This window comes from Cyprinodon tularosa, unplaced genomic scaffold (genome assembly GCF_016077235.1).
Source record: "Cyprinodon tularosa strain WSP-4 unplaced genomic scaffold, ASM1607723v1 ctg11, whole genome shotgun sequence".
NCBI classification, from domain to species: domain Eukaryota; kingdom Metazoa; phylum Chordata; class Actinopteri; order Cyprinodontiformes; family Cyprinodontidae; genus Cyprinodon; species Cyprinodon tularosa.
In genome coordinates, this window is record NW_024037893.1 from 783,310 (window position 1) to 808,603 (window position 25,294).

The 25,294-nt window shown below is 39.5% G+C and overlaps 2 protein-coding genes across 6 annotated transcripts in view; both read right to left on the minus strand.

Annotated features, from left to right (window-relative positions):
• arhgap46a (Rho GTPase activating protein 46a) overlaps positions 1-8,744 on the minus strand; it is a 45,498-nt gene extending 36,754 nt beyond the window's left edge. For both annotated transcript variants that reach the window (XM_038294908.1, XM_038294894.1), the window contains exon 1: positions 8,531-8,744. In XM_038294908.1, the coding sequence (XP_038150836.1) occupies positions 8,531-8,544 (14 nt within the window). In that variant the 5' untranslated portion in view covers positions 8,545-8,744. The remainder of the gene's footprint in view (positions 1-8,530) is intronic.
• A 6,482-nt stretch (positions 8,745-15,226) lies between these two features.
• Positions 15,227-25,294, minus strand: part of sulf2a (sulfatase 2a) — a 68,702-nt gene continuing 58,634 nt past the window's right edge. For 3 of the 4 annotated variants that reach the window (XM_038294935.1, XM_038294925.1, XM_038294942.1), the window contains 14 exons: positions 24,716-24,844; positions 24,009-24,065; positions 23,777-23,906; positions 23,326-23,533; positions 21,088-21,346; positions 19,366-19,462; positions 19,166-19,260; positions 19,036-19,089; positions 18,799-18,965; positions 18,491-18,633; positions 18,197-18,305; positions 18,076-18,109; positions 16,888-16,941; positions 15,227-16,517 (listed from right to left, as the gene is read on the minus strand). In XM_038294935.1, coding sequence (XP_038150863.1) covers positions 16,487-16,517; positions 16,888-16,941; positions 18,076-18,109; positions 18,197-18,305; positions 18,491-18,633; positions 18,799-18,965; positions 19,036-19,089; positions 19,166-19,260; positions 19,366-19,462; positions 21,088-21,346; positions 23,326-23,533; positions 23,777-23,906; positions 24,009-24,065; positions 24,716-24,844 — 1,567 coding nt within the window. In that variant the 3' untranslated portion in view covers positions 15,227-16,486. The remainder of the gene's footprint in view (positions 16,518-16,887; positions 16,942-18,075; positions 18,110-18,196; positions 18,306-18,490; positions 18,634-18,798; positions 18,966-19,035; positions 19,090-19,165; positions 19,261-19,365; positions 19,463-21,087; positions 21,347-23,325; positions 23,534-23,776; positions 23,907-24,008; positions 24,066-24,715; positions 24,845-25,294) is intronic. The other variant, XM_038294951.1, reaches the window with a different exon arrangement.

Genomic DNA, 25,294 nt, shown 5'->3' on the forward strand with positions numbered 1-25,294 from the left:
CGGTGATGCAGGGAAACGCAGATGTTTTAAAATTCATCTCAGACGGCTAAAAGCAATTAAGAATTAGAATTGTGCAACACAGTTACTACTGTGTTATTTCCCCCTACAGAGCATGCAGAGGCCTGTGAATGTAATACAAGACATGATCTGCCAAAAAAAGGATTCTGTTTGGTTATGGATAAACCATGAACAAAGTCTATTCGGGATGGCTGCTAAGCAACCTGCTTATCTAAATATTGTAAAGCAACAGCATGGATATGGGTCCACAGAGTGCTTGGCAGCGGTTCCAGTAGCTGTAACTGTAAACCCCACATGCTCCTGTTTTGCGGCGTGACGAGGGCCACAGCTCCAGAGTAAACGGCTCTAAACCAAATGGACTGGGGGTTGGGATAAAAAACCAAGTCTTCCTGTAGAAAAAAAATAAAATAAAACAGGCCAGGATGAGGTGCAACGTGCATGACGGAGCTCCAACATACCACCCAGATGTCCAGAACAATCCAGAGAGATGGGAGAGTGCACATACCTCACATGACAGAAAAATGTCCTGCACCTGCTGCTCACACATTCTCTGGGGCTTTTGTTTAACACCTCCCATTCCTCTCATGTCAGAGGGAGTAGGAGCAGGACACCCGCAGCACGCCTTGTACTCAGCTACACTTCTTTACAGTTTCAGAGAAAACTACAGTTGCTTTAACTACTAAATGTCAAGGTGAATGAGACCAACTTCTAGGGTAAAACTGTTCAAACCTTTTTTTATGGACAAATGCACATAAAGAAAACAGTTCATCTTAAAGATGTGGTGGAATGGTGCTTTGCCAAGTTTTTGTTTATACAAAGGAACATCTGATCTTTTGTTTATACTTAACTGGTTTATTAGTGTGTTTTCAGTTGCCTAAACAAATCCCCATTCATCTAGGAAAGGTCACACTGATTGACAAGACCAACAATGGGGGTCCATTTTTTTTAAGATGCAGTAGAACCAATGCTGACAGGCAATAAACCCAAACCAGGAAGTGGATTATCTAACGACGTAGCAGTGTTTTGTACAATGTTGGCAAAGTCTTCCCCCATCAGCTCGGATCAGTTTCCCTGTCCCAGCTGAAGAAATGTTTTCCCGCAGCATGACAATTTCATCACCGTGTTTCTCTGGTTGACGGTTACCAACTGACCTGTGATTGGCTTCGGGCCGCAGCTGAATGTATAGGAAGTTAAATTATACTGTTATTTTACCAATTAGATGGTTTATGAAGGAATCAGTGGCACCAAATTTGATTACAGGGGATCAAACTGAGGAAGGTTGAAAACTACGCTTCTTATGTACTGCATAGATCCCAGACCTAATACAATATTAGACCTGGATGTAATGTGACGACCTTTAAATGATATGAATGCTACAAGTCTGTTAGAAAGTAACTGGTGTCTAGGAGGTATTTATCCTGCAGAAGTTTACATAAAAGTTAATGCTAGGCTTCATTTACTTATCCCAATCTGTCTGTAGCAGTTTTGGTTATCTATAGCAGTTCCACATAAGGCTGCAAACAACTGCCAGCCATCTTCACTATTAACTGTTTAACTCTGATTTTAGGAGTCCCAGCAAACATTTTTAAACATCCGCTACAGTAAAAGACTCCTTAGGTTCTCAAAGAATAAAAAAAAAGAAAAATGCAAACCGATGCTTTGGCTTGTTAAAGAGAAACGATGGCTTAAACTAAACCACAGACTTTTCCTTTGCTTTAAACCTCCTCCAGTTTCCTGTTCCTCCCTGATCTTCAGCAGTTGTTAATGTCCATTCCTCTGCAACTTTGGAAAACAGGTTCAGGGGGGAGAGGGGGTTGTGTTACACACCCAAAGCATGTAAAGGCTGCCTTATGTGAGCGAACAGAGATTGCAGGGGTGGGAGAAGACGGAAAGCCCTTTTTAATACTTAGCAGCTAAGTAGCTACCTGCCTGTCTGTCTGTCTGACGACCTCCTGGGCTCTTATTCCTCTGACCAGATTCACTCTGAAACATTTGGATAAGACAGTAGCAACAGTTAAAAGTGGCTGGAACGGTGGCTAAGAGTGTTGACTGGCTCATTGTTTTATATGAACACATACATGGAAACTGTTCCCCTTCTAAATACATTTTTCAAACGACATAGATGTCATTGTCACTCAGTGGAGAAGAGTAAACAGTCTTTGAGTGATCTCCATTAGCCGTGTCGTCTAGCATCACTGATATAGATGATATTTCCGACTCGCCGCAGTGACACACCTACAAGTGCAACAACCTGACAGACCAGTTTCCTCACAACGCTGCAGGGCCGACACAAACTTAGATAACTTTTAGTGTCATTTAGTTTTTTCAACATTAAGCCTAGTCTGAGTGCAGGATTTAAACCACACAAGATGAAAAAAAAACAACAACCAAAAAAACTTAACCTTTTCCAATCTGCACTGTTTGCCCCAAAAGATACTCCGTTATAAACAAAGATGAACCAGATGTTGAGGGACATTATAATGATTTCACAAGTGAGACAAACAATTGGATAACCTTAAAGATGATGACAAGTACAAGTTGCAAGTGGCATAAAACAAAAAAACATCAACTCTACAGTTTTTCCAGCAATGGTACTTCAAGTCTTTTGAGCACTATAACAGTTTTACAAAGGCACCTTTTTAACCACCTTTTTGCTTGTTTGACATCAAAAAAAGAAAGGAAATCAAACTAATAATGGGTTAAACGTTTGGTATATATCGGTAACTGTAGCTCGCATGTGTCTAATGAGTTTTTCTCCAAGTGGAAAACTGCGGTGCCTCCTAAATAAGAATGTCCCACAAAGACTCGTGACCATATGCATTACGAAGCCTTAGAAACAAACCCTCCTATGAAGCCTTGATGACACTAAACAAAGGCAGCCATTGTCAGATTAAAAAGCGAACCTCCGCTCAAGAAGGTCTCTGTGCTTCCACCACAGGAGGGGGAGTCCAGCCAATCAGAGCGAGGATAGAGGGAGGAGTTTAAGTCATGTAGGATTAGGGATGGGAATCGAAAACCGGTTCCTGTTAAGAACCGGTTCCGTATTTTTCGATTCCATGGCATCGTTTGGCAGCTCGCTGAACGATTCTTTTTTCGATTCCCGCAGCAACAGAGCCTAGCGCGCCGGCTCTGGGGAGCACGACTTACGTCACGTTTTTTACGTACGTTACGCAGCTTACGCAACTTACGCAAGTTACGCAAGTTGGAAGAACTATTCGAGGAGGAAGACAACGAGCTGCGGTCACTTTGTGAATCAAAGCCCCGTCTTTCCTTAGCCCAGAGGGTAGATCAGGAAATCCAGCTCTATAAAAGCTTGCCCTCCATCCCCTGCAGGGATAGCGCCACACTGTGGTGGTGGAACAAGCAAGATGTGCTGCCCTTGCTATCTGGACTGGCTGAAAACTACCTCTGTGTGCAGGCTTCCTCCACCCCATCTGAGAGGGTGTTCTCCACGGCTGGAGACACCATAAGCCCTGAAAGATCCTGTATCCTTCCAGAAAAAGCAGATATGCTCATCTTTCTGCAAAAGAACTGTTAATTTTCCCTACTACTGTTTTATAATTAGTACTTTTTGTTATTTAAAATAGGTTATAATCCCATCATTTGTTATTAGACATTGTTTGTTATTAAGTTTGTTCTTGTATTCATTTTTCATTTAAACACAGATGTTACTCCAGTTTCACATTTCCTGTGGACATCTTGATCTTGTTGATTTTGTAAGATTGTGCAATAGTTAAGTAAACAAAGTTGATTCTGATAATCAAACTGTTTGTTCTCCTTTTTCCCCCAAATTGGAATCGAGAAAAGAATCGATAAAGAATCGAATCGTTTCATAGAATCGAAAAGGGAATCGGAATCGTGAAAATCTTTTCAATTCCCAACCCTATGTAGGATAGGTCTGGGGTGACCTCCAACACCAGCTGCCCAAATCCAAAACAAAAGATGGTTTCCACTTCTCGTTTGGCACAGAGTTAGACTGGATCCCACAGGGTCACTGAGCCACCTTAGAACCAGTGTTTCCCAGACTCCTTTCCAAAAGGCGATTTTACATGGCCTGAGTGAATTCACCTCCAGGAGCTGCCAAAGCGTCTGTAGCTAAATGATTCTCCATGAGCTGTGAGATAAAAGCACCTAAACCCCTCAACAGCTCCTGCACTTCAAAGTTACTTCAGACACCCAAAGCATCAGCCTCCAGACTAACAGAGGAGACATTTCTCATGTCCGTCATCCTGGATTCTCCCACCAGAGATTCAGGAACCCCCACCCTCCCTCCTGTTTAGGATTGCTTGGCTTCATTTATAATCATTACTAAATTGCAACACTTTCTGTTAGCTGAGCAACATATTTAGACGTGTGGGTTCAGATATGACTCTGGAGTAAAACGTTAGCAGGAAGAGGCAGAGGATGGGTTGAGATTGTTTACCACAGACAGACCTCCATCTCTGTCCGGTACACCAGCTGTCACAAAGCGAACAATGGGGTCCCTTGTTCACACCAGATAAATCCAATTCTGTTTTTTGTCCTTAGAAAATATAAGTAATCCAGTTTAAACATTAAGAGCTTCAATCTACAAACCTTTTCTTGCTAAATAAATCAGGGCTACATTCCTAGACATTTCAATAACCATATCCAAGCATTCAGCCTCAGTTTTGATCAACTCTTGACCTGCTTGTTTTTCCCCCAGCAGCAGTTTTTAAACATCGTTTTTCAGATGACGTGACAAACGACACCACAGTGTAATGAGGGCGCAGCGTTGCGAGGTAAAAGCAGGGGTCAGTGGGCAGATGAGGAGCCAGGCAGGATACATACATCCGTTAGTACTGTCCTCCTCAGGAGGAAGTGAAGACACAGAGCCTCCTGGATTAGAAACCCAGAGCAGTCTGGTGAAGATGTTAGCGCTCAGTTTGCCCCATGGGAGAAGAGGATTTAGGAGGCCATCGTAGGGGATCAGCATGTAGGGAGAGATTAATATTTTCCAAATGACAGAACTTCAAGATCTGGCATTGCTTTTACTCAATTTTATTCACATCATGAATGAATCAAGTCATTAACTTTAGTTTCCCGACAGCCTGCTGACATTATAAGAAAAGGCTGAACTATTTCAAAAACATGACTCACTTATTCAGAGGTCTATTGACATGTACAGCAAGTTATGATCCTCTTTAATGCTGCTGAGTGATGATCAGCACTTTCCACTTTAGCCTTGGGGAAACTGTAGGCAGGTGAGAGAACCCATCCGGATTACCAGAGAGGAAAAGGGGGAAACAGGTGAAGATAAACATGTTTGACTGAATCACCTTAACCTCATTACAGAGTCCCAGAGAAACAGAGTGAAATTAGGGAGGCGTGTTGGGTTCAACAGTGCTGATCTGTGGATCTTAACAGGATTACAGTACATCCAGCAAAAAACATTAAATCCTGGTGACATCTCTGATATGTCCAAGTGTTTTAGAGGCCCAATCGTAGTAAAAAAAAATACTTCTAAAATGTCTACACAGCAGTCAAAATCTCAGGAGAAATGTCCGGGCTTGTCTTTGACTCAATTTGGATTCGTTTTGCCCGGAGTGTAAGGGGTGTGTAAATCAACTCACCCCCCGCTTTGTGTGGAACTGCTGCAGCGACCCATCAGGATAAACACAAGCTAACGGCCTATTGTGATCCCAGCCATTCATATCAACAAGCTGGTAAAAGAAAGAAATTATTTAATTCTTTATGCGGTAACAACAAGACACGGATCAGAGTTATGTTATGGAGAGAAGAACTTTTGAAGAGCAGCACCAGGCGGGTGTCACTAGGAATCAAGAGGTAGGCAGGAGTAGAAGTTGGGGGCGGTGTGACCTGCTGCACCCAAGAAGCCATATTGGCACGCTGTGCCAAACCAACAGCTTCGGGCTATGTAAACAACATCAATAGCTCCGCTTTTTCAGATTTTGTATGTGGAACAGATGTCAACATGTGGTCTGACGGCATATAAAGTTACCACTTGGTACACATGTAGGAGCAGGAATAAAACAGATAAACCACTCTCGTCACCACAGATCCATCAATTGAACCATAACAATACCCAGTGAATACGTATACAACAGGCATAAAAAAAGGTATTCAGAGACCTTCGAATTTTTCCGTACATCAGGGAGTTTTTACATGCAAGACACACAAAAAGTGGTGCATTATTGAGAAGAGAAAGGAAAAGAAAAGACATTTGTTAAATGTTTTTTATAACTAAAAAAAAGCAACAAAAAAAACAGCAACCTGAAAATGAAGCGCGTGTTTGTATAGAGTCTGTTTTACTATGACAGGCTAAATAAAATCCTGCATAGCTCATCACTTATCTAATAATTTAAATCCACATGTGTGTAGTTAGCCTACATTAGCAGAGTAAAAAAAGAAGAAAAAAACAGCACTACTGCAACCATGACAATATTCTGAGCTATCACTTAAAAGTGATGTGAATAACTGAATAAATGTTAGATCCATTAAAAAAAAGTAATCCCAGAACAGCTAAGACAAAAAAGAAGTAAATATTTTCAGCTTCTGTGGATGTGAGGAGAATCCATTTGGAAGTAGGAAGCCCCAACCTTATGACACGTTATTCGGACTTTCAGTTGAAATTTTGAACTCAAAGATCGGAAATTCCTCCTACAGAGTAAAACTTGAACGCAGCGTAAAGCACACTGCAGACCGAACCAGAACTAAACAGTGGAGAGGTTTTTAAAGCAGAGTGAGATTATAAAACAATAAACATCCTTCAATCCATCACCTGAAAATAAAAAAGGACACAGCTGGTAACCTGGCCAGATATAGCTCTAAACCGATATGCCAGTGAATTTATAACAGGATGTTCATGCAGAGATCCTTAGATCAGGACGGGGAACCTGTTCACAGGAAACCAACTAATCCTGCAGTCTAAAAATCTTCATAAAAGCATGGAAATAAAAAAAGAAGAGAAATCAAGAAGAAATCCCGTTCTTGTCTATCACAAGAACAGGTGTTCTGGTAAATCAGCCTAAATGTACACAGTTTGGCCTGAAAACACACAGGGAATTTAACACTTAGCATATCTTTGATTCCCCTAATCACGTATGGCAGTGGCAGCATCATGCAGTGGGATTGTATTTTTCTAGTAAAGAAAATAGAAGCAAGTCAAAAGCAGTAGGCAGAGCAAACCCAGACAAAAAAATAAACCTGTTTTAATCTAAAAAATATCTGTAATACAGAAAAAAAGAAAGCTTAGTGAGTCGCATAACTATGGAAGAGGATTAGGGCCACTGAAAAATAAAAAAAGTTTACTGATTTTTAAATATTATTTCAGTTTAATATGGGAAAAAAGTCAGAATTCTGACTTTAATCTCAGAATTTTGGATCTTAATGTAGATGGGCACCGTGAAGGAAGAGATATGGGAGCACTCAGCTTCACTGACAAATATGCAAGTTGTTTGAGAGGGCCAGTTACAAATTGGTGGAAAATGATGGAATTAGGCGACTTTTTACGTGCCCGAGGGGTCCCTGGTGATGCTATTTAATTAACTGAGGAGCAGAAGGTGATTAAAACAAGAGAGCTAGTTTAGTCTCTAAAAAAGACATAGCTACAACTTGATGCTAACATGTTTGTTAGCTGTCAGAATTCAGTCAGAATTGTGAGATTAAAGTCAGAATTGTGAGATTAAAGTCAGAATTGTGAGATTAAAGTCAGAACTCTGACTTTTTTCTCATATTATACTGAAATAAAATTTAAAAATCAGTTAACTTTTAAATTTTTTTCCATTGGCCCTAATCCTCTTCCGTGCATAACAGAATACTATCAGATATAATTAGTTCATCCTACAGTAGGGAGAACATCTGAGGAGAAGACATCCTCCATTTGTCAGTAGCTTTTGGTGGATCTACTGTGGAAACAGAAACCTGATGAAATGAAGCAAACTTTTGAAGCACATCTGCTCTGAAAGCAGATGGTGGAAAAGGAGCCCTTATGGCTGAGACTGCAGGAGCCACCAGTGAAATCTGGAGAAACAAATGGAGACTGTGGAACATTTACTGGCCTCCTAAACCACAGCAAAGAAGAAAGTTAGTCCAGCAAATTACTGGACGAGATCAAAGCCAATCCAAACGATGTGGCTGCTGGTGGGAAATCATTTAGAGGACACATTTCAAGTCACACTACAGCTGCTGCTGATGTGTTAGAGCTGGTTCATCTCTTAATGAGGTTTTTTTTTAAAGCTAACTGCTAGCAAAATAAAAAAACTCGACTTTATCAGGTTTTAAAATTTCAGCAACAAAACTGCTATGAATATTTTTTTATAAAATAAAAAGAAATGTAGCATATTTCGCAAGTATTCAACCTTCTAACACCATTTATATCCAGTATTTTAATGTTTGTAATGAATTTTATTTAAATTTAGCCAGTTATCCAGCGAGGCTCGCGCCCAGCGGGATGATAGCGAGCACTTCCAACGAGCTAAACTTTCTACCTCAAACTTAATGTCGCATTAAATGATAGAATGGGTTTCCTTACCTTGCTCCGGCCATTTTTCACATTGTAAACGAGGCGGACACAAAGAAGAAACTTTGCTCTGCTTCGGAGGTTAGTTAGTTGCTTTTTTGTGCGGTAGCTGCTAGTGAGCGGTGAGAACAGGACCGTCCTCCTGCTTGCCTGCTGAATCCGATATGAAGTCTCCGCCTCTCCACGTGAATCATGGTTGGGATGGGGGGGTCACCCGGTCTGTACCCCCCACAGACAGACAGGCAGACCCATCCAAACTGGCCTCCGTTCCTCTCCGCTTTATCCCTGCCTGCCTGTCCGACGGACCTCCTTGTGACTCACCTCCTCGGCGGGACATTAGCCTGCTTTATTTTAATAAAGCAGGCTAAAATATCAGACACTTACAGGTGCTGGTCATAAAATTAGAATATCATGAAAAAGTAGATTGATTTCAGTAATTCCATTTAAAAAGTGAAACTTGTATATTATATTCATACATTACATACAAACTCATATATTTCAGATGTTTATTTTGTTTAATTTTGATGATTACAAATGACAACAAATGAAAATCTCAAATTCATCATATCAGAAAATTAGAATATTGTGAAAAGGTTCAAAATTGATGGCCCCTGGTGCCACACTCTAATCAGCTAATTAACTCAAACCACCTGCAAAAGCCTTTAAATGGTCTTTCAGTCTAGTTCTATAGGCTACACAATCATGGGGAAGACTGCTGACTTGACAGTTGTCCAAAAGACGACCATCGACACCTTGCACAAGGAGGGCAAGACACAAAAGGTCATCGCTAAAGAGGCTGGCTGTTCACAGAGCTCAGTGTCCAAGCACATTAATAGAGAGGCGAAGGGAAGGAAAAGATGTGGTCGAAAAAAGTGTACAAGCAAGAGAGATAACCGCACCCTGGAGAGGATTGTGAAACAAAACCCATTCAAAAATGTGGGGGAGATTCACAAAGAGTGGACTGCAGCTGGAGTGAGTGCTTCAAGAACCACCACACACAGACGTATGAAAGACATGGGTTTCTGCTGTCGCATTCCTTGTGTCAAGCCACTCTTGAACCACAGACAGCGTCAGAAGCGTCTTGCCTGGGCTAAAGAGAAACAGGACTGGACTGCTGGTGAGTGGTCCAAAGTCATGTTCTCTGATGAAAGTAAATTTTGCATTTCCTTTGGAAATCAAGGTCCCAGAGTCTGGAGGAAAAGAAGAGAGGCACTTCATCCACGTTGCTTGAAGTCCAGTGTAAAGGTTCCACAGTCAGTGATGGTTTGGGGTGCCATGTCATCTGCTGGTGTTGGTCCATTGTGTTTTCTGAGGTCCAGGGTCAACGCAGCCACATACCAGGAAGTTTTAGAGCACTTCATGCTTCCTGCAGCTGACCAACTTTTTGGAGATGCAGATTTCATTTTCCAACAGGACTTGGCACCTGCACACAGTGCCAAAGCTACCAGTACCTGGTTGAAGGACCATGGTATCCCTGTTCTTAATTGGCCAGCAAACTCTCCTGACCTTAACCCCATAGAAAATCTATGGGGTATTGTGAAGAAGAAGATGCAATACACCAGACCCAACAATTCAGAAGAGCTAAAAGCCACTATTAGAGCAACCTGGGCTATCATAACACCTGAGCAGTGCCACAGACTGATCGACTCCATGCCACGCCGCATTGCTGCAGTAATACAGGCCAAAGGAGGCCCAACTAAATACTGAGTGCTGTACATGCTCATACTTTTCATGTTCATACTTTTCAGTTGGCCAACATTTCTATAAATCCTTTGTTTTTATTGGTCTTCAGTAATATTCTAATTTTCTGATATGATGAATTTGAGATTTTCATTTGTTGTCATTTGTAATCATCAAAATTAAACAAAATAAACATCTGAAATATATGAGTTTGTATGTAATGTATGAATATAATATACAAGTTTCACTTTTTAAATGGAATTACTGAAATCAATCTACTTTTTCATGATATTCTAATTTTATGACCAGCACCTGTAGATATAAAAAAAAACAAAAACAAAAAATTTTTTATTTGCTCTTTTACATAATTTCTGTTATAAACTCTATATAGAGATTAAAAACGGGTTCATTTAGTGATGTTCAGATATATATATATATATATATATATATATATATATATATATATATATAAAGGGGGCTTTGCAACCCTGACTTCCATGGGCGGTTCTACACAGGGGCCAACGGGGTGGATCATAAATCTGATCATAAATACCTTTCCTGACCACACATTTAAAAAAAGAATTCCTTATTTAATCTCAAATTTTCTAATTCACCTTGCATTTTCCAGTACTTGTTGGTTTAACTGGTTTTCAGTGAGCACAGAGACCAGTAGGATCACAAGAAAGGTAAATGGAGAGAATAAAGTAAGAAAAAAAGAACATGAAAAAAAAGATATCATATATGTGATTAGGAAAGGTATTTAAAATCTGAATCATTTTGGGTTTTTTTTCAATATTGATTTTGAAATTGGATTTGAAATTACTTGCAGTATTTAATAACTGATTAATAAATACAATTTGCAGTTTCTCTTTGATAATTCAATTTAAAATGTACAATTGGAAAATGCGTTTCAAATGGGATTTCTATGTATATGATACAAATGTTAAATTTGAAATGGTTGATTTTCTTTTTCAGTGACTCTCCTAATCCTCCACAGTAACTTATTTTTAAAGGTGAAAAGTATAAACTTCTGATGGTTTCTATCACAATCCTGACTCAAAATATTACAAAAAGGTTCCTGCTCGACCAGAAAACAGAAATTAACCCGTTAATTCAAATTTACTTACTAATGATTAATAGACTCTGGCAAGGTTTATATCACAAAAATATGCTCCTAATCTTGACAGGATGGTTGAATGAAACCATCCAATACAACAATTTTAATAGTTAAATAATATTATAGGAATTTATTAGTTCAAGCTATACAAAAGTCTAGATTTAACTGAATTTAAATTATATATAATAGTCATCTTAACAACATTCTAAAATTGGCATTATCTTTTTTAAAATGTAAAATATTAAAGTTTTAGTCCCCTAACCTCCTTATTAAGCTAGCTGTGCTTTACAGGCTCTGCTGGTGTTTTTGCCATGTTGTCTATTTCTTACCTGCTCGAAAACATAATTTTTACAGGATTTTGTGGCCAATTCTCGCTTCCTTTTATACTCTCTATCCCTCTACTCCTTCTTTCATGTACACCATCTCTCCTGCTCCAAGCTATGAATGGAGGGCTCTTAACTTGTCCTGTGCCTCCTAAACAGAGAGGAGGGGGTGAGGTGGTGTGTCTGCTTTTTCCTAATCCCTGCTGTTCAGTCTGTGGGGGATTCAGCAAAGCAGAGACCCAAAATAAATACACGACCTCTATTTATTTATTTATTCTTTTTTTTTTTATTAAGTGCAACCAGAACAGAGCTATTGGTTCTACCCAGTATGTAACACATGAGAACAGGTCTGCAGCCATGCCAGGTCACCCTGAACTTTCCCACCTCTTCTGATGGCCAGTCTGTGCCTAGCCTGTGCTTACAGTATATAGTTCTTTATTAAGTCCAAGGACTTCAAAGTACTTTGCAATGAAGCACATTTAATCATTCACCCAAGCACATGCTGATGGTCACCCAAAAACAGAAGTGATTGACTGGTGACTGGTTTAATAATGCACAAAGCAATAAATAGTTTATCAGTCCTGGAACAGAAAAGGCTGCAACTTATTCTGCAAATGATAAAATTACATTTTGAAAGATGATGTACATATGTACTCGACTTAATTTTGACAAATCATGATTTTGTTTCACATACCTACGACAACATTTTGACTAATAATAATCCAATAACAGATACAGTGCCTAATGAAACTATTTAGCCACTTTTAGCTTTTAGACTCTTGCCACATTTCAAGGTTTCAAACATAGAAGATATAAAAGATATAAAATTGTAATCCTTTTTGAAGAATAATCAACAAGTGAGACTGACTCACTCTACTTATTTTCAGCAGACAATGACTAAAAATGTCCAAAAATAATAGCGGGTATTATACATACAAAACCTATAGAAAAACAGTTTCCATTGAGTACACTGCTGTTTTTTATTAATGTTTTTAATTTATTTTTGATATGTACCATACCTTAGCTAATGCTAATGCAAAGACAATTTAAAGTTAAGACATGACTTGAATATGACTTAAAAACAGGCTGTGTATAATTTTTTTAGCCCGGCAATATCATAGATAGCTAACACGTCAGAAAGTGCGATTAAAATATATTGGAAACTTCCAGTTGGTCTGGACTTTCCTAATTCCAATATTTAGGATATCTGAGGGTAAATAGAAAACATTAATGCCTATGGTTGTTGTAATAAATAAACTTAAATACATAATCGGTCAAACTCACAGATTAATCTTGTGTTCAATTTTCAGGCGAAGGCAAACCTGGTTGGTAACACTTCATGCTTCTCTACCAGTGCAATCTCGTTGAATTTATATTGGGATACAAACGGTGTATCCAGTCTGATGAGGGAGATTTCATTTTCCCATTTATGATCCATCTAAGCAGGTTCTTTATGGCATGAAATCCTTTGCTTTTGCTATTAACAATCTCTCACGGCTCATTAAGCTTTGGTACATTCGTCTCTATCAAAAGCCCAATGCCAGCATCCAATTGTGAAATTGTAATAGTGTCCAAATATTGTCATTTGTCAGTATTTTACTGACAGGGAACGCCAATCTTTGAGACAGGACTTGCTTCTTGTGTGTAGACCACTGGGAGCTCTCTGAAGATGTTTTCCCCCAGCTCAGAAACCTCCAGTCCGATAGTGACTAGACACCAGCGTCTCCTAACCCATGGCGAATAGCAGAATATCAGCCTTTGTGCCGTTTATGTTCAGCTGGTTCATGAGTGTGCTGGTGGTGAGGGTGGCTGTACTCCTGGGATCTAAGAAGGCATAACACCTTATTACCTTTCTTGGACGACTTTGTGTGTTAGAGTACAGTCATAGTACCGGGGATTGCAAGTCCTGTCCTGGTGAAACACAGGACACATATGCACTGCTTATGGATCCCTTTTGTTGTTTGAATGAAGAATGGTGGGGTGCTTTATGTGGCATTTATCACAGGTACGACTGCCTCTACATTCCTTTCTCATGTGGAAAAGTATTCAAAACATGCTCCTTTTCCTTTTAAGAATTAATTTTATATTCTTGATGAGAACTCCTTTGCAATTTTAGGCATGAGTCTGCTAACAGTAGAGATAGGAGATATCCAGAGCTGATATAAATATTACAATGCTGCTCTCTTTGATTTTGGCCTTTTTTGGTATCTTATTCATATTTATTCCTCTCATTACAGGACTTTGTGTCAGATTTCTCCACTCAGTGGATCGTTCACCAAATCATTAAATGTGGCTCTGAAGCCTCTTTGCGCTTGTAGCTCACAGGCTGTATATTTCTTTTTCTCCGAGCTTATGAGGAGAGTTCATTATTATATACATATTTTTATAAAAATCAATAAAAATTTGGCTGTCCACCCCAGGCAGCAAAACATAAAGGATGTCAGGAGAGAAACTATACAGTAAGGGTGGGCAATTCCAGTTCCTGAGGGCTGGTATCCTGCAACTTTTAGATCCATCCGGGGTCCAACACCCCTGATTCAAATAGCTGAGTTACCTTCTCAGTATGCAGTCATTTCCTCCAGAGTCCTCTCAGTAATCTATTTACTTGATTCAGGTGTGCTGAACTAAAAGCACATCTAAAAGTTGCAGGGCACGGCCCTCTGAAACTGGAATTGCCCACCTCTGCTATACAGTTATGTAGCTTGTAAACAGGTTATGACTTATTTTAGACTGACTCAATGACACTCTCTAGCTCATTTTGTTCAGTGAAAGATGTTTTAAGATGCAGACAGCAGGTGACTGATGACACTGAGACCTTGTATGAGTCACAGCTTTATAGTCAATGATGAATTGAAGTAAAAAATCGAATGCTCAGAAGAATTATCTCAACTAGATTATTCTATGTTGAACAGTGATTCCTGTGTTCCTAAATTCTACTTTGTATAATCATAATTTAATTCACCTGTCGCCATCCTGGTATTCCCCACTCTCACAGAGTCGCTCAGTACAAATGCCTGTAATATAATGTAATTAGTACAAAAATGTAATCAATATATGTATATAACATATACATCATCAATTTAGGACTTTTTGCACATCTCAGATAGTGTGTTTATTCCTAATGTCTGACCATAGTATTATTATTCTCCATTAACACATATTTTGTTGTGATGGATTTGTATATGTTATATTACATGTTGTATAGACTCCATGGACTTTATACTGAATATGAAATGTGATGTGCCTATTTTTCTTATCATAAATCACAGTAATGTACTGATGCTAGGAAACAGCAAGCGTGTGTTGAAGTGATTAATTTATCTTTATCTTAAAAGTTGCCCTGAAAATAAGAACATCATCGCTGTTTGATGCTGTAGTGCACATATTGTTTACAACCGGTCTAACTAGGGAGTACCAATATGGCGGCCGGTGACTTCATAGCACCCTGTACTACCAATGGTCTATCAGCAATCCAGTAAATAAATAGAGATAAGTGGTCTATACTGTATGAAATCTCAACCTGTAAACAAGCAGACAGAGACATCTGCTGGACAAACACAATATCTTAACAATCAAACAACAAAATGCATATTTGAAACAAAACATTTTATTATCCACAATTACTATCAGCTCCATCTAGGTCTATGGAAATGTTTCCAAGAAAAAAACAAACAAACAAAAACAAGATCTAATAAAAGCTAGTAATTCACATTGAGTATTATTAAATTGTGTTGTTTTTTTTTATCCCCCCCTCTGGCACAGAGTAGACTATTTATTCATTATTGTACATCTTATCACAGTGAACCCTTTAAGTGCTTTTCTCACATAAATGAGGACAAACATACAAATTGTGGGAGATGAGATTTTCGATACGTTCATTTTGTCAACTCATATTATACGAGGTCTGCCTCTTAAGTATTATAAAAAATATTGTAAACATTTATATTAATTGCACAACATACATTCAAATACATACTGCACTGTACAGCGAAGGTGTTGTTATCCAGTAGCACCATGTATAGCAAACTAAACAAACTATATGGAATCTTCTAAAGTGTGGTATCATCAGTACAAAGGAGTAGCATCATAGTCACTAGAGTCACTTTGTTTTCAATGGTTGAATATTACTGTGTTCTAATGGGTGTGAGGCAGTGGTTAGTGTAGGCCTATTCCAGGTTTAGATGGTTGAATGGTTGTAAAGAAAGTCGGATCACATCCTACACCTGTGATGGGGATAACACTTTGTAAAGACATTCAGTGTTAAGATCTACTATAACACAAGATTATGGAGAGAAGTTTGATACAGTTGGCTGTCAGGAAAGTTCACATCACTTCCATGTGCAAACACGTCGTCATCTGAAATACAATGTTCAGTTTCTCTGCATGTGCTGCAGAGACATAACGAGGCCATGATGTTTTGTGTAGCAGCAGAGTTGACACGTAGCTCATCATGCTTCCATCCAGTTCCGTTTTCCACAAAAGAAAGCAGATTAAAGCGATTTTCTTTATATTATCTACAAATACTACTGTTGCACTGATTGGCTTCTGGACGCCAAACTGACCACACTGCCCAGATGTTGATCTCTAAAGCCCGGGGTTAACACATTTAAATGGTTATGTTTTCCAGTGTAGATAAATTAAAAGTCGATTTTTTCTTTTTCAGTCTTAGTGTCTCATCCACACGAAGGCCACAAAGAGCAGCTCTCCCAAAAAACTAAAGCCAGTTTAGAGATGAACAGTATCTCAGGTTCAGTGAAGTGTGGTCAAGGTCCTCAGTTTCGTATGTGGTCTTCATTCTCCTTCCTCTGCTGGAGGAGGCTGCTATGGTGGGTTTGGGGCAGCGGGTATTTAACCAACCCATCCCTCCCAGATCTGCCCCCTGCAAAACCAAGAAAAAAAAGCCCACCAAGTTAAAAATGTAACTTCAGACACTCACTTAAAAGTATTACTCCAGTTCTTTCCACAAACACTGTAACAAAAAACATGAAAAGGCAATAACAGAACCGAAAACTACGTTACAAGAAGTTTCTCCCGCATTGCATGTTATTGACTCAAAAGGACAAGTACAGAAAAATACGTTGCAGCTTTGCAATGTAGGTAATGAGAGTAACTGTTAATGAATGAGAACAAAACTAAAGGAAAAGACAAGCTGCTGGGTCATCTGATCAAGCTAAACAGAATCTGGGTAGGAGGCGAAAGGAGCAGATCTTGGCAGACTACAAATAGCAGATGGGTTATGACAAACTCACAGCGATTTGGAGGAAGACTTCTTCATTTTTGGCCTCTTTCGACGATGAACTGGCCTGAGGCATGCACAGCATGTACACACGCGTAGGCCAAATGCACGTGCATGGAAACAAACAGGTATACACACACACACACACACACACACACACACACACACACACACACAGCATACACAGGTGTTCACACACAGATGCATGCACACACACACACACACCAGAGATGAGTCATTAAGCGTAATTACAAAACAGGACCAGCAGAAATTGCAAAGCAGGCTAGCATGTCGCCTTTCTGTGGATTTAAATCACTCAAATGCAACAATAAACATGGAAGCTTACAACTACTTTAGGGCTACTTTTCTTAGAGTCCAGAAAGTCCTCTGAAACTTTTAATAGGTTGTCATATTACAGCCTCAGGATCTTATGAGATGGATTAGAATTGGTCAAATCTGAACACTCTGGACACTAGAACCAGCTATTGCTCTATATTTAGGAAAGCAAACCCTCTACAGCCATCTGTAGTCTCTAACAAGTAATGCCCTGTATCTAGATATTGTTTAATCAAGTCTGAATAATTTCCTTGTTCCTGTTGATTGGAACCATCACCACAGCATGATGCTGCCAACATCATGTATAGGTTAAAGCCAGTTTTAACCAAGGCAAATGGGAAAAAATAATTGAAAATTAATCTAAACACACCAACTCTCCCTCATTTTTGCTGCTCTCCTTACATAGCTATGCTGTAACTGCAAACAGGGCAATTCTTTTTTTCTTGGAACAATAATGCAACTTTCTTCATGCCATTCTTTCTTTCATAGCAGACTTACAGGATAAATGGTTGTTCTTTAGAAAGATTCCCCCCCCAGGCTTCTGCAGGACCTCCAGTGCGACTGTATATTGGCTGAATTTTTGGTTATAGTCCTTTCTGTATTATTCTTCTTCAACCTTACCTTTATACATTTCTTAGTGTTGGGCTAGCAATTTAAATCCCAAAAGCAGAGTAACATGAAATAAATGCAAATAAAGAAAAAAAAAATGCAAAAAAAGTGTAAGGGGTGTGATAATTTTGTGAGGCACTGTGAACAGAGCTTCACTGTGAAGACAGAAGCCTCCCTGATTTAATATGGAAACTTTCATTCCATTTGGAGGGTTTGTGAAAGTAATTATCTGTGAGCTGCTGGGAGGAAGACATACCTGTACTCACTGAAGTGGTTCCTCTCCTTTCCTCCTGGAGGGAAATTAAAGGGACATTAATCTCAGTCTGAAATGACTCTGGAAAAATCAATACATCACATTTAGCTGAGATTTTACTCACCCTTTTCAGGGTTGCATTGCTTGTGCCCCTTGCAGCTCCGTAAGGCCATGAGCTGTTGATGCATTGAATTGAGAGCGTTGCGATCAAGTGTGCTGACAGCGTTTATCAGCTGCAGGAAAGGTAAGGACAAAAATGTCAACAAACTCTTTGTGAACTCTGGAAAATCTCAGAAAGGCTCTTCCCCCCCATGGACAAAGGAATGTACTGTGACACATATTGTAGGCTTATTCTATAGTTTTCATTGTTGAGGTATTTATACCTCCTGTTATGAACGTGTCTGTGCAAACAACAAACCTGGTAAGGATCAGTACTGAGGTCAAAATATTCCATGAAACCGGTGGCAAATTCACAGAACAGGAAGTTGTGTGTGTCATTGATGGTCCTCAGGCACCAGTATGTGTTGTTGTTGGCACTGGTGCATGCACAGAACGGACCCACTAAGGAAGGGAGGAGTAGTTTTAGAAAACAAGAGCTCTTTATAGAAAGGGTGCATAATATTGTTTTATCTTATCTTTTGTTGAAAATAACTCCAGGGGTAGAAAATTAGTTCCAAAATACTTTATTTATCAAACAACTTTCTCTAGGATTGCATCGTCCCTTACTTGTCCAGAAGGGGGCAGTCTGCCAGTGATGGTTGTCATGGGTGAAGCAGGTAAGACCAGGCATGCTGCAGGTGTCATTGTTCTGCAGTCGCTTTAGAAATTTTCGCAGTTTTTTTCTGCGCTTCTGTTCCTTCTGCAGCCACTGTGTTTTCTGCTTGGATGGCACTCTGACAGAAAAAAAAGGTTTTGAAAATGTCTGGAATAAAGAAAAGGCTTAAAAGTCTACCCAAGTTTTACCTGAGGGAGTGTTCAAAATTTAGCAGGTAAGCCTCCTTGTTCTTGGGAAGGTAACTAAGGACACAAAATGAAGTTGTCACATTTGGTGAATCTCTGAGGTGGTTTCATTTTGTGGTAGAGCATTTCTCACCTGGGAGGGCTACACTGACATTCCTCTGGCCGCACCTTTTTCAGGTGACCTTTCACCTCACGCAAGTTCTTGATTTTGGTCTGCAAAGTTTCAATCTAAATGCAGCAAGAACAACTAGAGAGTCACCCGAGGCATGCTGTATGTCAGACAGGCTTTAAAGGTGTAGTCATTAATCAGAGTTTAGGTAAATATGAGAGTACCTCATGCTCAATGTGCAGTTTGTGGTCTTTCCATGCTTGCAGGGACTTATAAAGGCCCCCATCACACTTAACTGTGTCATTCAAAAGAATGGAACATCTGCAGACACACAAAATACAGAAGTATTCATAGATGTATAATATGACAGAACTGCAATACAAAAGCGAATGCATTTTTACAATAGTGGAAGCTAAACGTTGAAGCAGAAACAACATGACCATTTACATGTTTTGATAATATATTTTTTTCTCTGTTTAAAAAAACATGTTAAAACAGTTTTGGGCCATAACCGGTCCACAGCTGGCCCATGTATGGCCACCTCTGGCAAATCAGAACTGGGCCACAAAATGGCTTTTATTTTTTGTTACATGTGGGTTGAGTGGGGAGTGGCGGCCCGGTGGTTAGGGTATAGAGCTTGGAATCCTGAGGTTCTGAATTAAAGCCCCACTCCCACATACTGCCACTCTAGGTCCCTAAGCAAAACACTTGACCCCCACACTGCTCCCCCCGTACCATTTAATATATGGGTTAAATGCAGAGGTAAGTTTCTCCAATGCTAAGTCAATAAAGTTCAATTACATTCAATTACTGTTGAATGTATGCGTGCTGAGTGGCCAAGACCAACTTTGCTACGTGGATTCATTAGCGTTTCCATCATGCACTGGTGTCCAAAATGATAAAGGCTGTCAGGATTTAGCACAGCCTCCTTTTCTATGCAAGTCAATTCTTATAGTTGAGCTAGGGACCATAACTTGATGTGTTCAGGTGCCATCCAGAGAATATGTGAAATGCGATAGTTTAGGGCAGTGGTGGGCAATGCCAGCTCCTGGGGGCCAATATCCTGCAAAATTTAGATGTGCCTTTGGTTTATCAAATCAAGTAAATAGATAATTAAGAGGGCTCTGGAGGAACTGACTGCATACTGAGGAGGTAACACAACCCTTTGATTCAGGTGAATTGGGTCTCAGATGGATCTAACAGTTGCAGGATACTGGCCCCCAGAAACTGGAATCACCCATCCCTGGTTTAGGGTGATGCAAAGGAATCCTTCCAAACTTAAGACTTGAAGCTTATTCCTTAAGATAAATCAAAATCTCAGTAGAAACAGGGAAAAACCTATGGATGCTGGGTTTGGAAATGTTGAAAGTCTGATGGAAATCTTGCAGTCAATTCAATAGTCTTTATTCTGGTGTAAATATACGCAGATAACGATGTTTACAATGACTAATTCTAGCTACACTAACAGACGCTGCTAATATACAATGCTGAAGGCATTCTAAAAAACAAACTATAATTATTTAGTCTCTGTGTTAAATTAATAGTTAAATCCTGTTTTCAAAGCAACAGCACATGCAGCCTGATTCTAACTCTGTTCTAATCTAAATATTTAATGAACATTCACAGCTGGAAGCTTAGAAAGAAATGTTTGCTCTGTTCAGTAATGGTGTTTAAAGAAAAAATGGTGCCGGCAGGTCAGATGCTTCATGAAATAAAACACAAATGTCTGATCTTTTCATCTGAGCATCGGGATTTAATCCTCCCAGTAAACACTTCCTCCAGCATAGAGAAAATCTGACTTCCTTTCAGTTGACACATACATCTTCAAAGCTTCTTTTTTCACCAACATTTGCAGAGCTTACTGTCATATTTTTTCTAAGGAACATGCAATAGTTGCGTATGTGACAGATGCAGCTTGAATATTTGCATTTCCTCCTCCCACACACCTGTAAGTGACTTTCAAAGCAGCAGGTGGTGTGAGCTTGTCACGGCTGGTAGGTTTGGCTGCGAGTCCCATTCCACTGAATTCTTCACCATCTTCTGCAAGGCCTGCGCCTCTCCACCTGTCCCTGGTCCAGCTGCTGTTCCTGGACCCCAGGGGCCTGTAGCCGTCCTCCAGGTCCACGGCATACAGATCTCCATCCAGCTCAAATGATACAGAGCGAGCCCAGCGCTTCCTGGTCACAGCCTTACTGGACTTTATCTCTGCATAATATGAAACAGATTCATCTAATTTAGATGGTTTTAACATGATTGATCAAAGTCTACACATCACATTTTATATATACATATATATATACGTATATATATATATATATATATATATATATATATATATATATATATATATATATATATATATATATATATATACACATATATATATATATATATATATATATATATATACACATATATATATATATATATATACAGTGTTGGGAAAGTTCTCTTTCTACGTGAACTAGTTCAAAGTTCAGTTCACACATTTTAAACTGAACTAGTTCAGTTCATAGTTCACAATTCCAAAAAACGAACTAGTTCATAGTTTCTTTTTTTTTTTTTTTTTCATATATTGCTCAATTACACCATAGCCTACTGTAGAACCACAGACGGCAACTATTTTATCAGTTGTAACACTGAAACTGTGCGTCAGATTTCATCTTCATATCCAGTTTTGAATCCTTATCCAACCAGAGTTTACATTAGCATTGAGGGGACAGCATTTCCCCATTGTTGCTTTAATGCTTTGTTGCTGTCCATTCACTTCACACTAGTAGCAGCTGCAGCTTTCACCCCTACAGTATATTCTCAAAAACATCAGGAAAAATGTGCTGCTTGAATGGTCTTTTTTATGAGTAATTATTAAAAGAAAAATAGGAAAGTAGTCTTTAAGGTGCAAATGTTTTTTTTTTATTTTAATAATATTTTCCATTTGAAATTCCATTTCAATACATACTAAAAATGAATCCTGGAAAATTATACCAGGCAGGTTTAACAAACAAGTTACATGGATAGTAAAACCCTCAAGAACAGGGGTCTTCTATGTTTTCCAGACCAAGGACCCCCAAACTGATGGCGAGATGGAGCGGGGACCCCCTAACTATATATATTGTATGAAATTGTGTCCTATAGTCACTCTATTACAGATGGAGTAATGTAAAGAAATTAATTTCTCCCTGGGATTATTAAAGTTTTTCTGATTCTGATTCCTGGTTGATGGGACAGGTGTTGTGAAGGAAACGGTGCCCAGCTTGAAAGAGCTCCTGTGTGTCGCTGAATGTGAGCATTGATGACTGAAAGACATCTTCTGCCTCCATTTATCTGTTTACTACAGTCTGTTGAATTCATGCTAATGAGTATTTAAAGACATTTCAATTAGTGGGGGGGAAAAAATGCAGGGGGGGGAATATAAAAATATCAACTAACCATGCAGACCCTCATGCAGTACCTCCGTAGACCCTCTAGGGGTCGCGGATCCCCTGTTGAAGACTTCCGCTCAAGAAGATTTTACTAACACAAACTTTTTTTACTGAAAGCCGGCGGGCAAACTTGTTGCCATCATCCTCATCGACCACCTGGTCATAAACCTGTTTTAAGTCGCCTCCATGCTGCTGTTGCTTCCACGCTGCATTTTGTTTTGATGACGCACGCGGCTGTAGGCTACGACGCTGGTAGCTGCTGTTGCCAGATTGGGTGTTTTTCCCGCTACATATTAAGGCTTGTTAACGGTGTGATTTAGCCGGGGTTTCGCCTTGAGGGCTTTATAGAAATCTGGCAACCTATTGAACGGAGTTGAACTGAGAGAGCGTGCCGTTCACAGACACCAGAATGAACGAGTTCACAATAACGTTCATCAGGCAATGATGCAGTACGTTCAGTTCACGTTCGCCCAAAATATGAACGAGTTCATGAACTTCCGTTCACTGAACGCGTTCAGGCACAACACTGTATATATATGTATATACCTTATTGACTTGGCCCTTAATATGTAGTGTTAAGTACTTGCTCAGCTGTGCCACTTGGTGGCAGCACTGACACATGTCTTTTGGGTCATGAAAAATCAGTTTATTTCTGCATGACACTGGTGATCCTCTTTTCCCTTCATGTAGAACACGGATCTTTCTGGTACTAATAAGTTTGTAATAGTTAATATCTATTGGGACGACAGATTAGGAACTCACTCTTTTTGCTTAGGAGTCTCTTGTTCTTCTGGACAGATGGTTTGAACCCGGCATCGCCACAGTTGCAGTCATCAAAGTTAGAATTAAAAGACAGTGTGGACGGACTACTGGCCATCAGAGCCTGCATGCGTGGGGCGAACAGACTCGCCATGCCTTTACACTTGTACAGCCTCAGCTTGCCAGTCGGATCCTCCACACACTGCCACTTCTGAAACAAACCCAAAAGGAAAAATATATCCAATGATACAGGACCGAATACGTTTCAGATTATGAGCAAACCCAAAGATCCTTAAAAGACTAATCTTCAGACGCTGTTGCAAACCTGAGCTTACAGTGCATATCACAGTAACTGCACAGGTGCCAAATTTTTATCCTGAGATGGCAACACATGATTTCTTTATGGTGTTAGTTGAATAGCCCCCCCCCCTCTGGGCATATACAGGTCGTATACCTGTCCTGGTTGCTGGCATGAAGTCTGGTACTCTGCTTTCTGGCACAGGTCCTTCACCCTCTGGTATTTTGGCAGGAAGTTCTCCTCCTGGGCCATTTCCTTCCCGTCAGCTCTCTTGTGTGGAAGCTTCCTGAAAGAACAGACAGAACATTGACAGGGAGTTAGATGCTGGCAGAATGCAGCGCCTCGAATAGAGAACTTGTCTTACAAAAGGTCAATCAATAAAACATACCCTCTCTCCACCAGGAAGGAGTCTCTCCAGGTTTTTCCTTTTCTGTTCAACTGGAACCTGAAGAATCGGCAAAAGACCACCATGATATTTGCAGCAAACAAACATGTCTGTCGTCTCAAAATGCCATGCTTCGTCAAACGATAATGATGCTGTACCTCTAGATATGAAATATGAACTTTACTACAACAAAGTTTTTACTTTATTCTTTTATAAATTGTTTTTTTTTTTTAAATAAAAAGTTACTGATACCAGCTGATAAGTTTAAATCTAAAAAGCTCAAATTTCTAAGATGGCTAAATGCACAATAAAATAAACTAACATGACAGGAAAGGGAAAAGAAGAAAAATTGTTAAAGTTAAATATTGAACCAAATATATTATCTAGAAATCAGAGATACAGAGAGACAATATTAACCTGGTAGGTTTTCGCTTAATGCCTCATTGCCATATTTTGTAAAAAGTCTTTTCTGGCTCTACTAAGTTATTTCCTCCAGAGGCACAAAGCTATTGATCTCACAAACCACATTTTAATTAGAAGGGAGGCGTTGCATTTTCAGTTTGTCACAATACATTTCTTAGCAATTGCCAAAAGGACTTTTGTGAGCTTTAGTAAGAAGTTTAAGAGGTGAGTAAAAATGTAAGCCTATTGATAGAATGTCTCACACTCCAGCAGTTTACTACAAAGCACTGTCTATGCAGTGTGCTCACCTGTTTATTGGTCGATCTGTGGCCAGCAGTTTGAGGATGGACTTGCCATCCATTTCAGCAGGAATATCAACACCTGCCATCTCCAGCAAAGTAGGTGCAAGATCAATGTTCAACACGATGTGAGGGTTTCTGCCAAGACACAGCAATACTTCTCACATAGACTTGGACTGAATGTGATTATGAACATGTCAATGTTCTTCTTACAAAAGACATGCATCTCCAGAGAATCCCCACCTCTTTGAAATCTTTCAAAATTTACAACATTGAAACCCACAAATGTATGTGTGTTTATTGGAGTCGTATCTGATAATCCAACATAAAAAAGTGCATAAACATGAGATGCAAGAAAAGACTACAGCGGTGTCCAAAGTATCCTGCATGTTTTCGCTCTGGTTACCAAACTTGAATGAAATGACGATTTAGGTGCGTTGAATCAGCAGGTTTCTTCTGAATTTCCAGATATCCTTAGGAGGAAGTTGGACCAGCTGTTTGCAAACCACCACAAAAAAACTACTCAGAAAGAAAAAGAAGATGAGCCATTTGAGGGATGCATTGGAGAATCAACAACTCAGACACCAG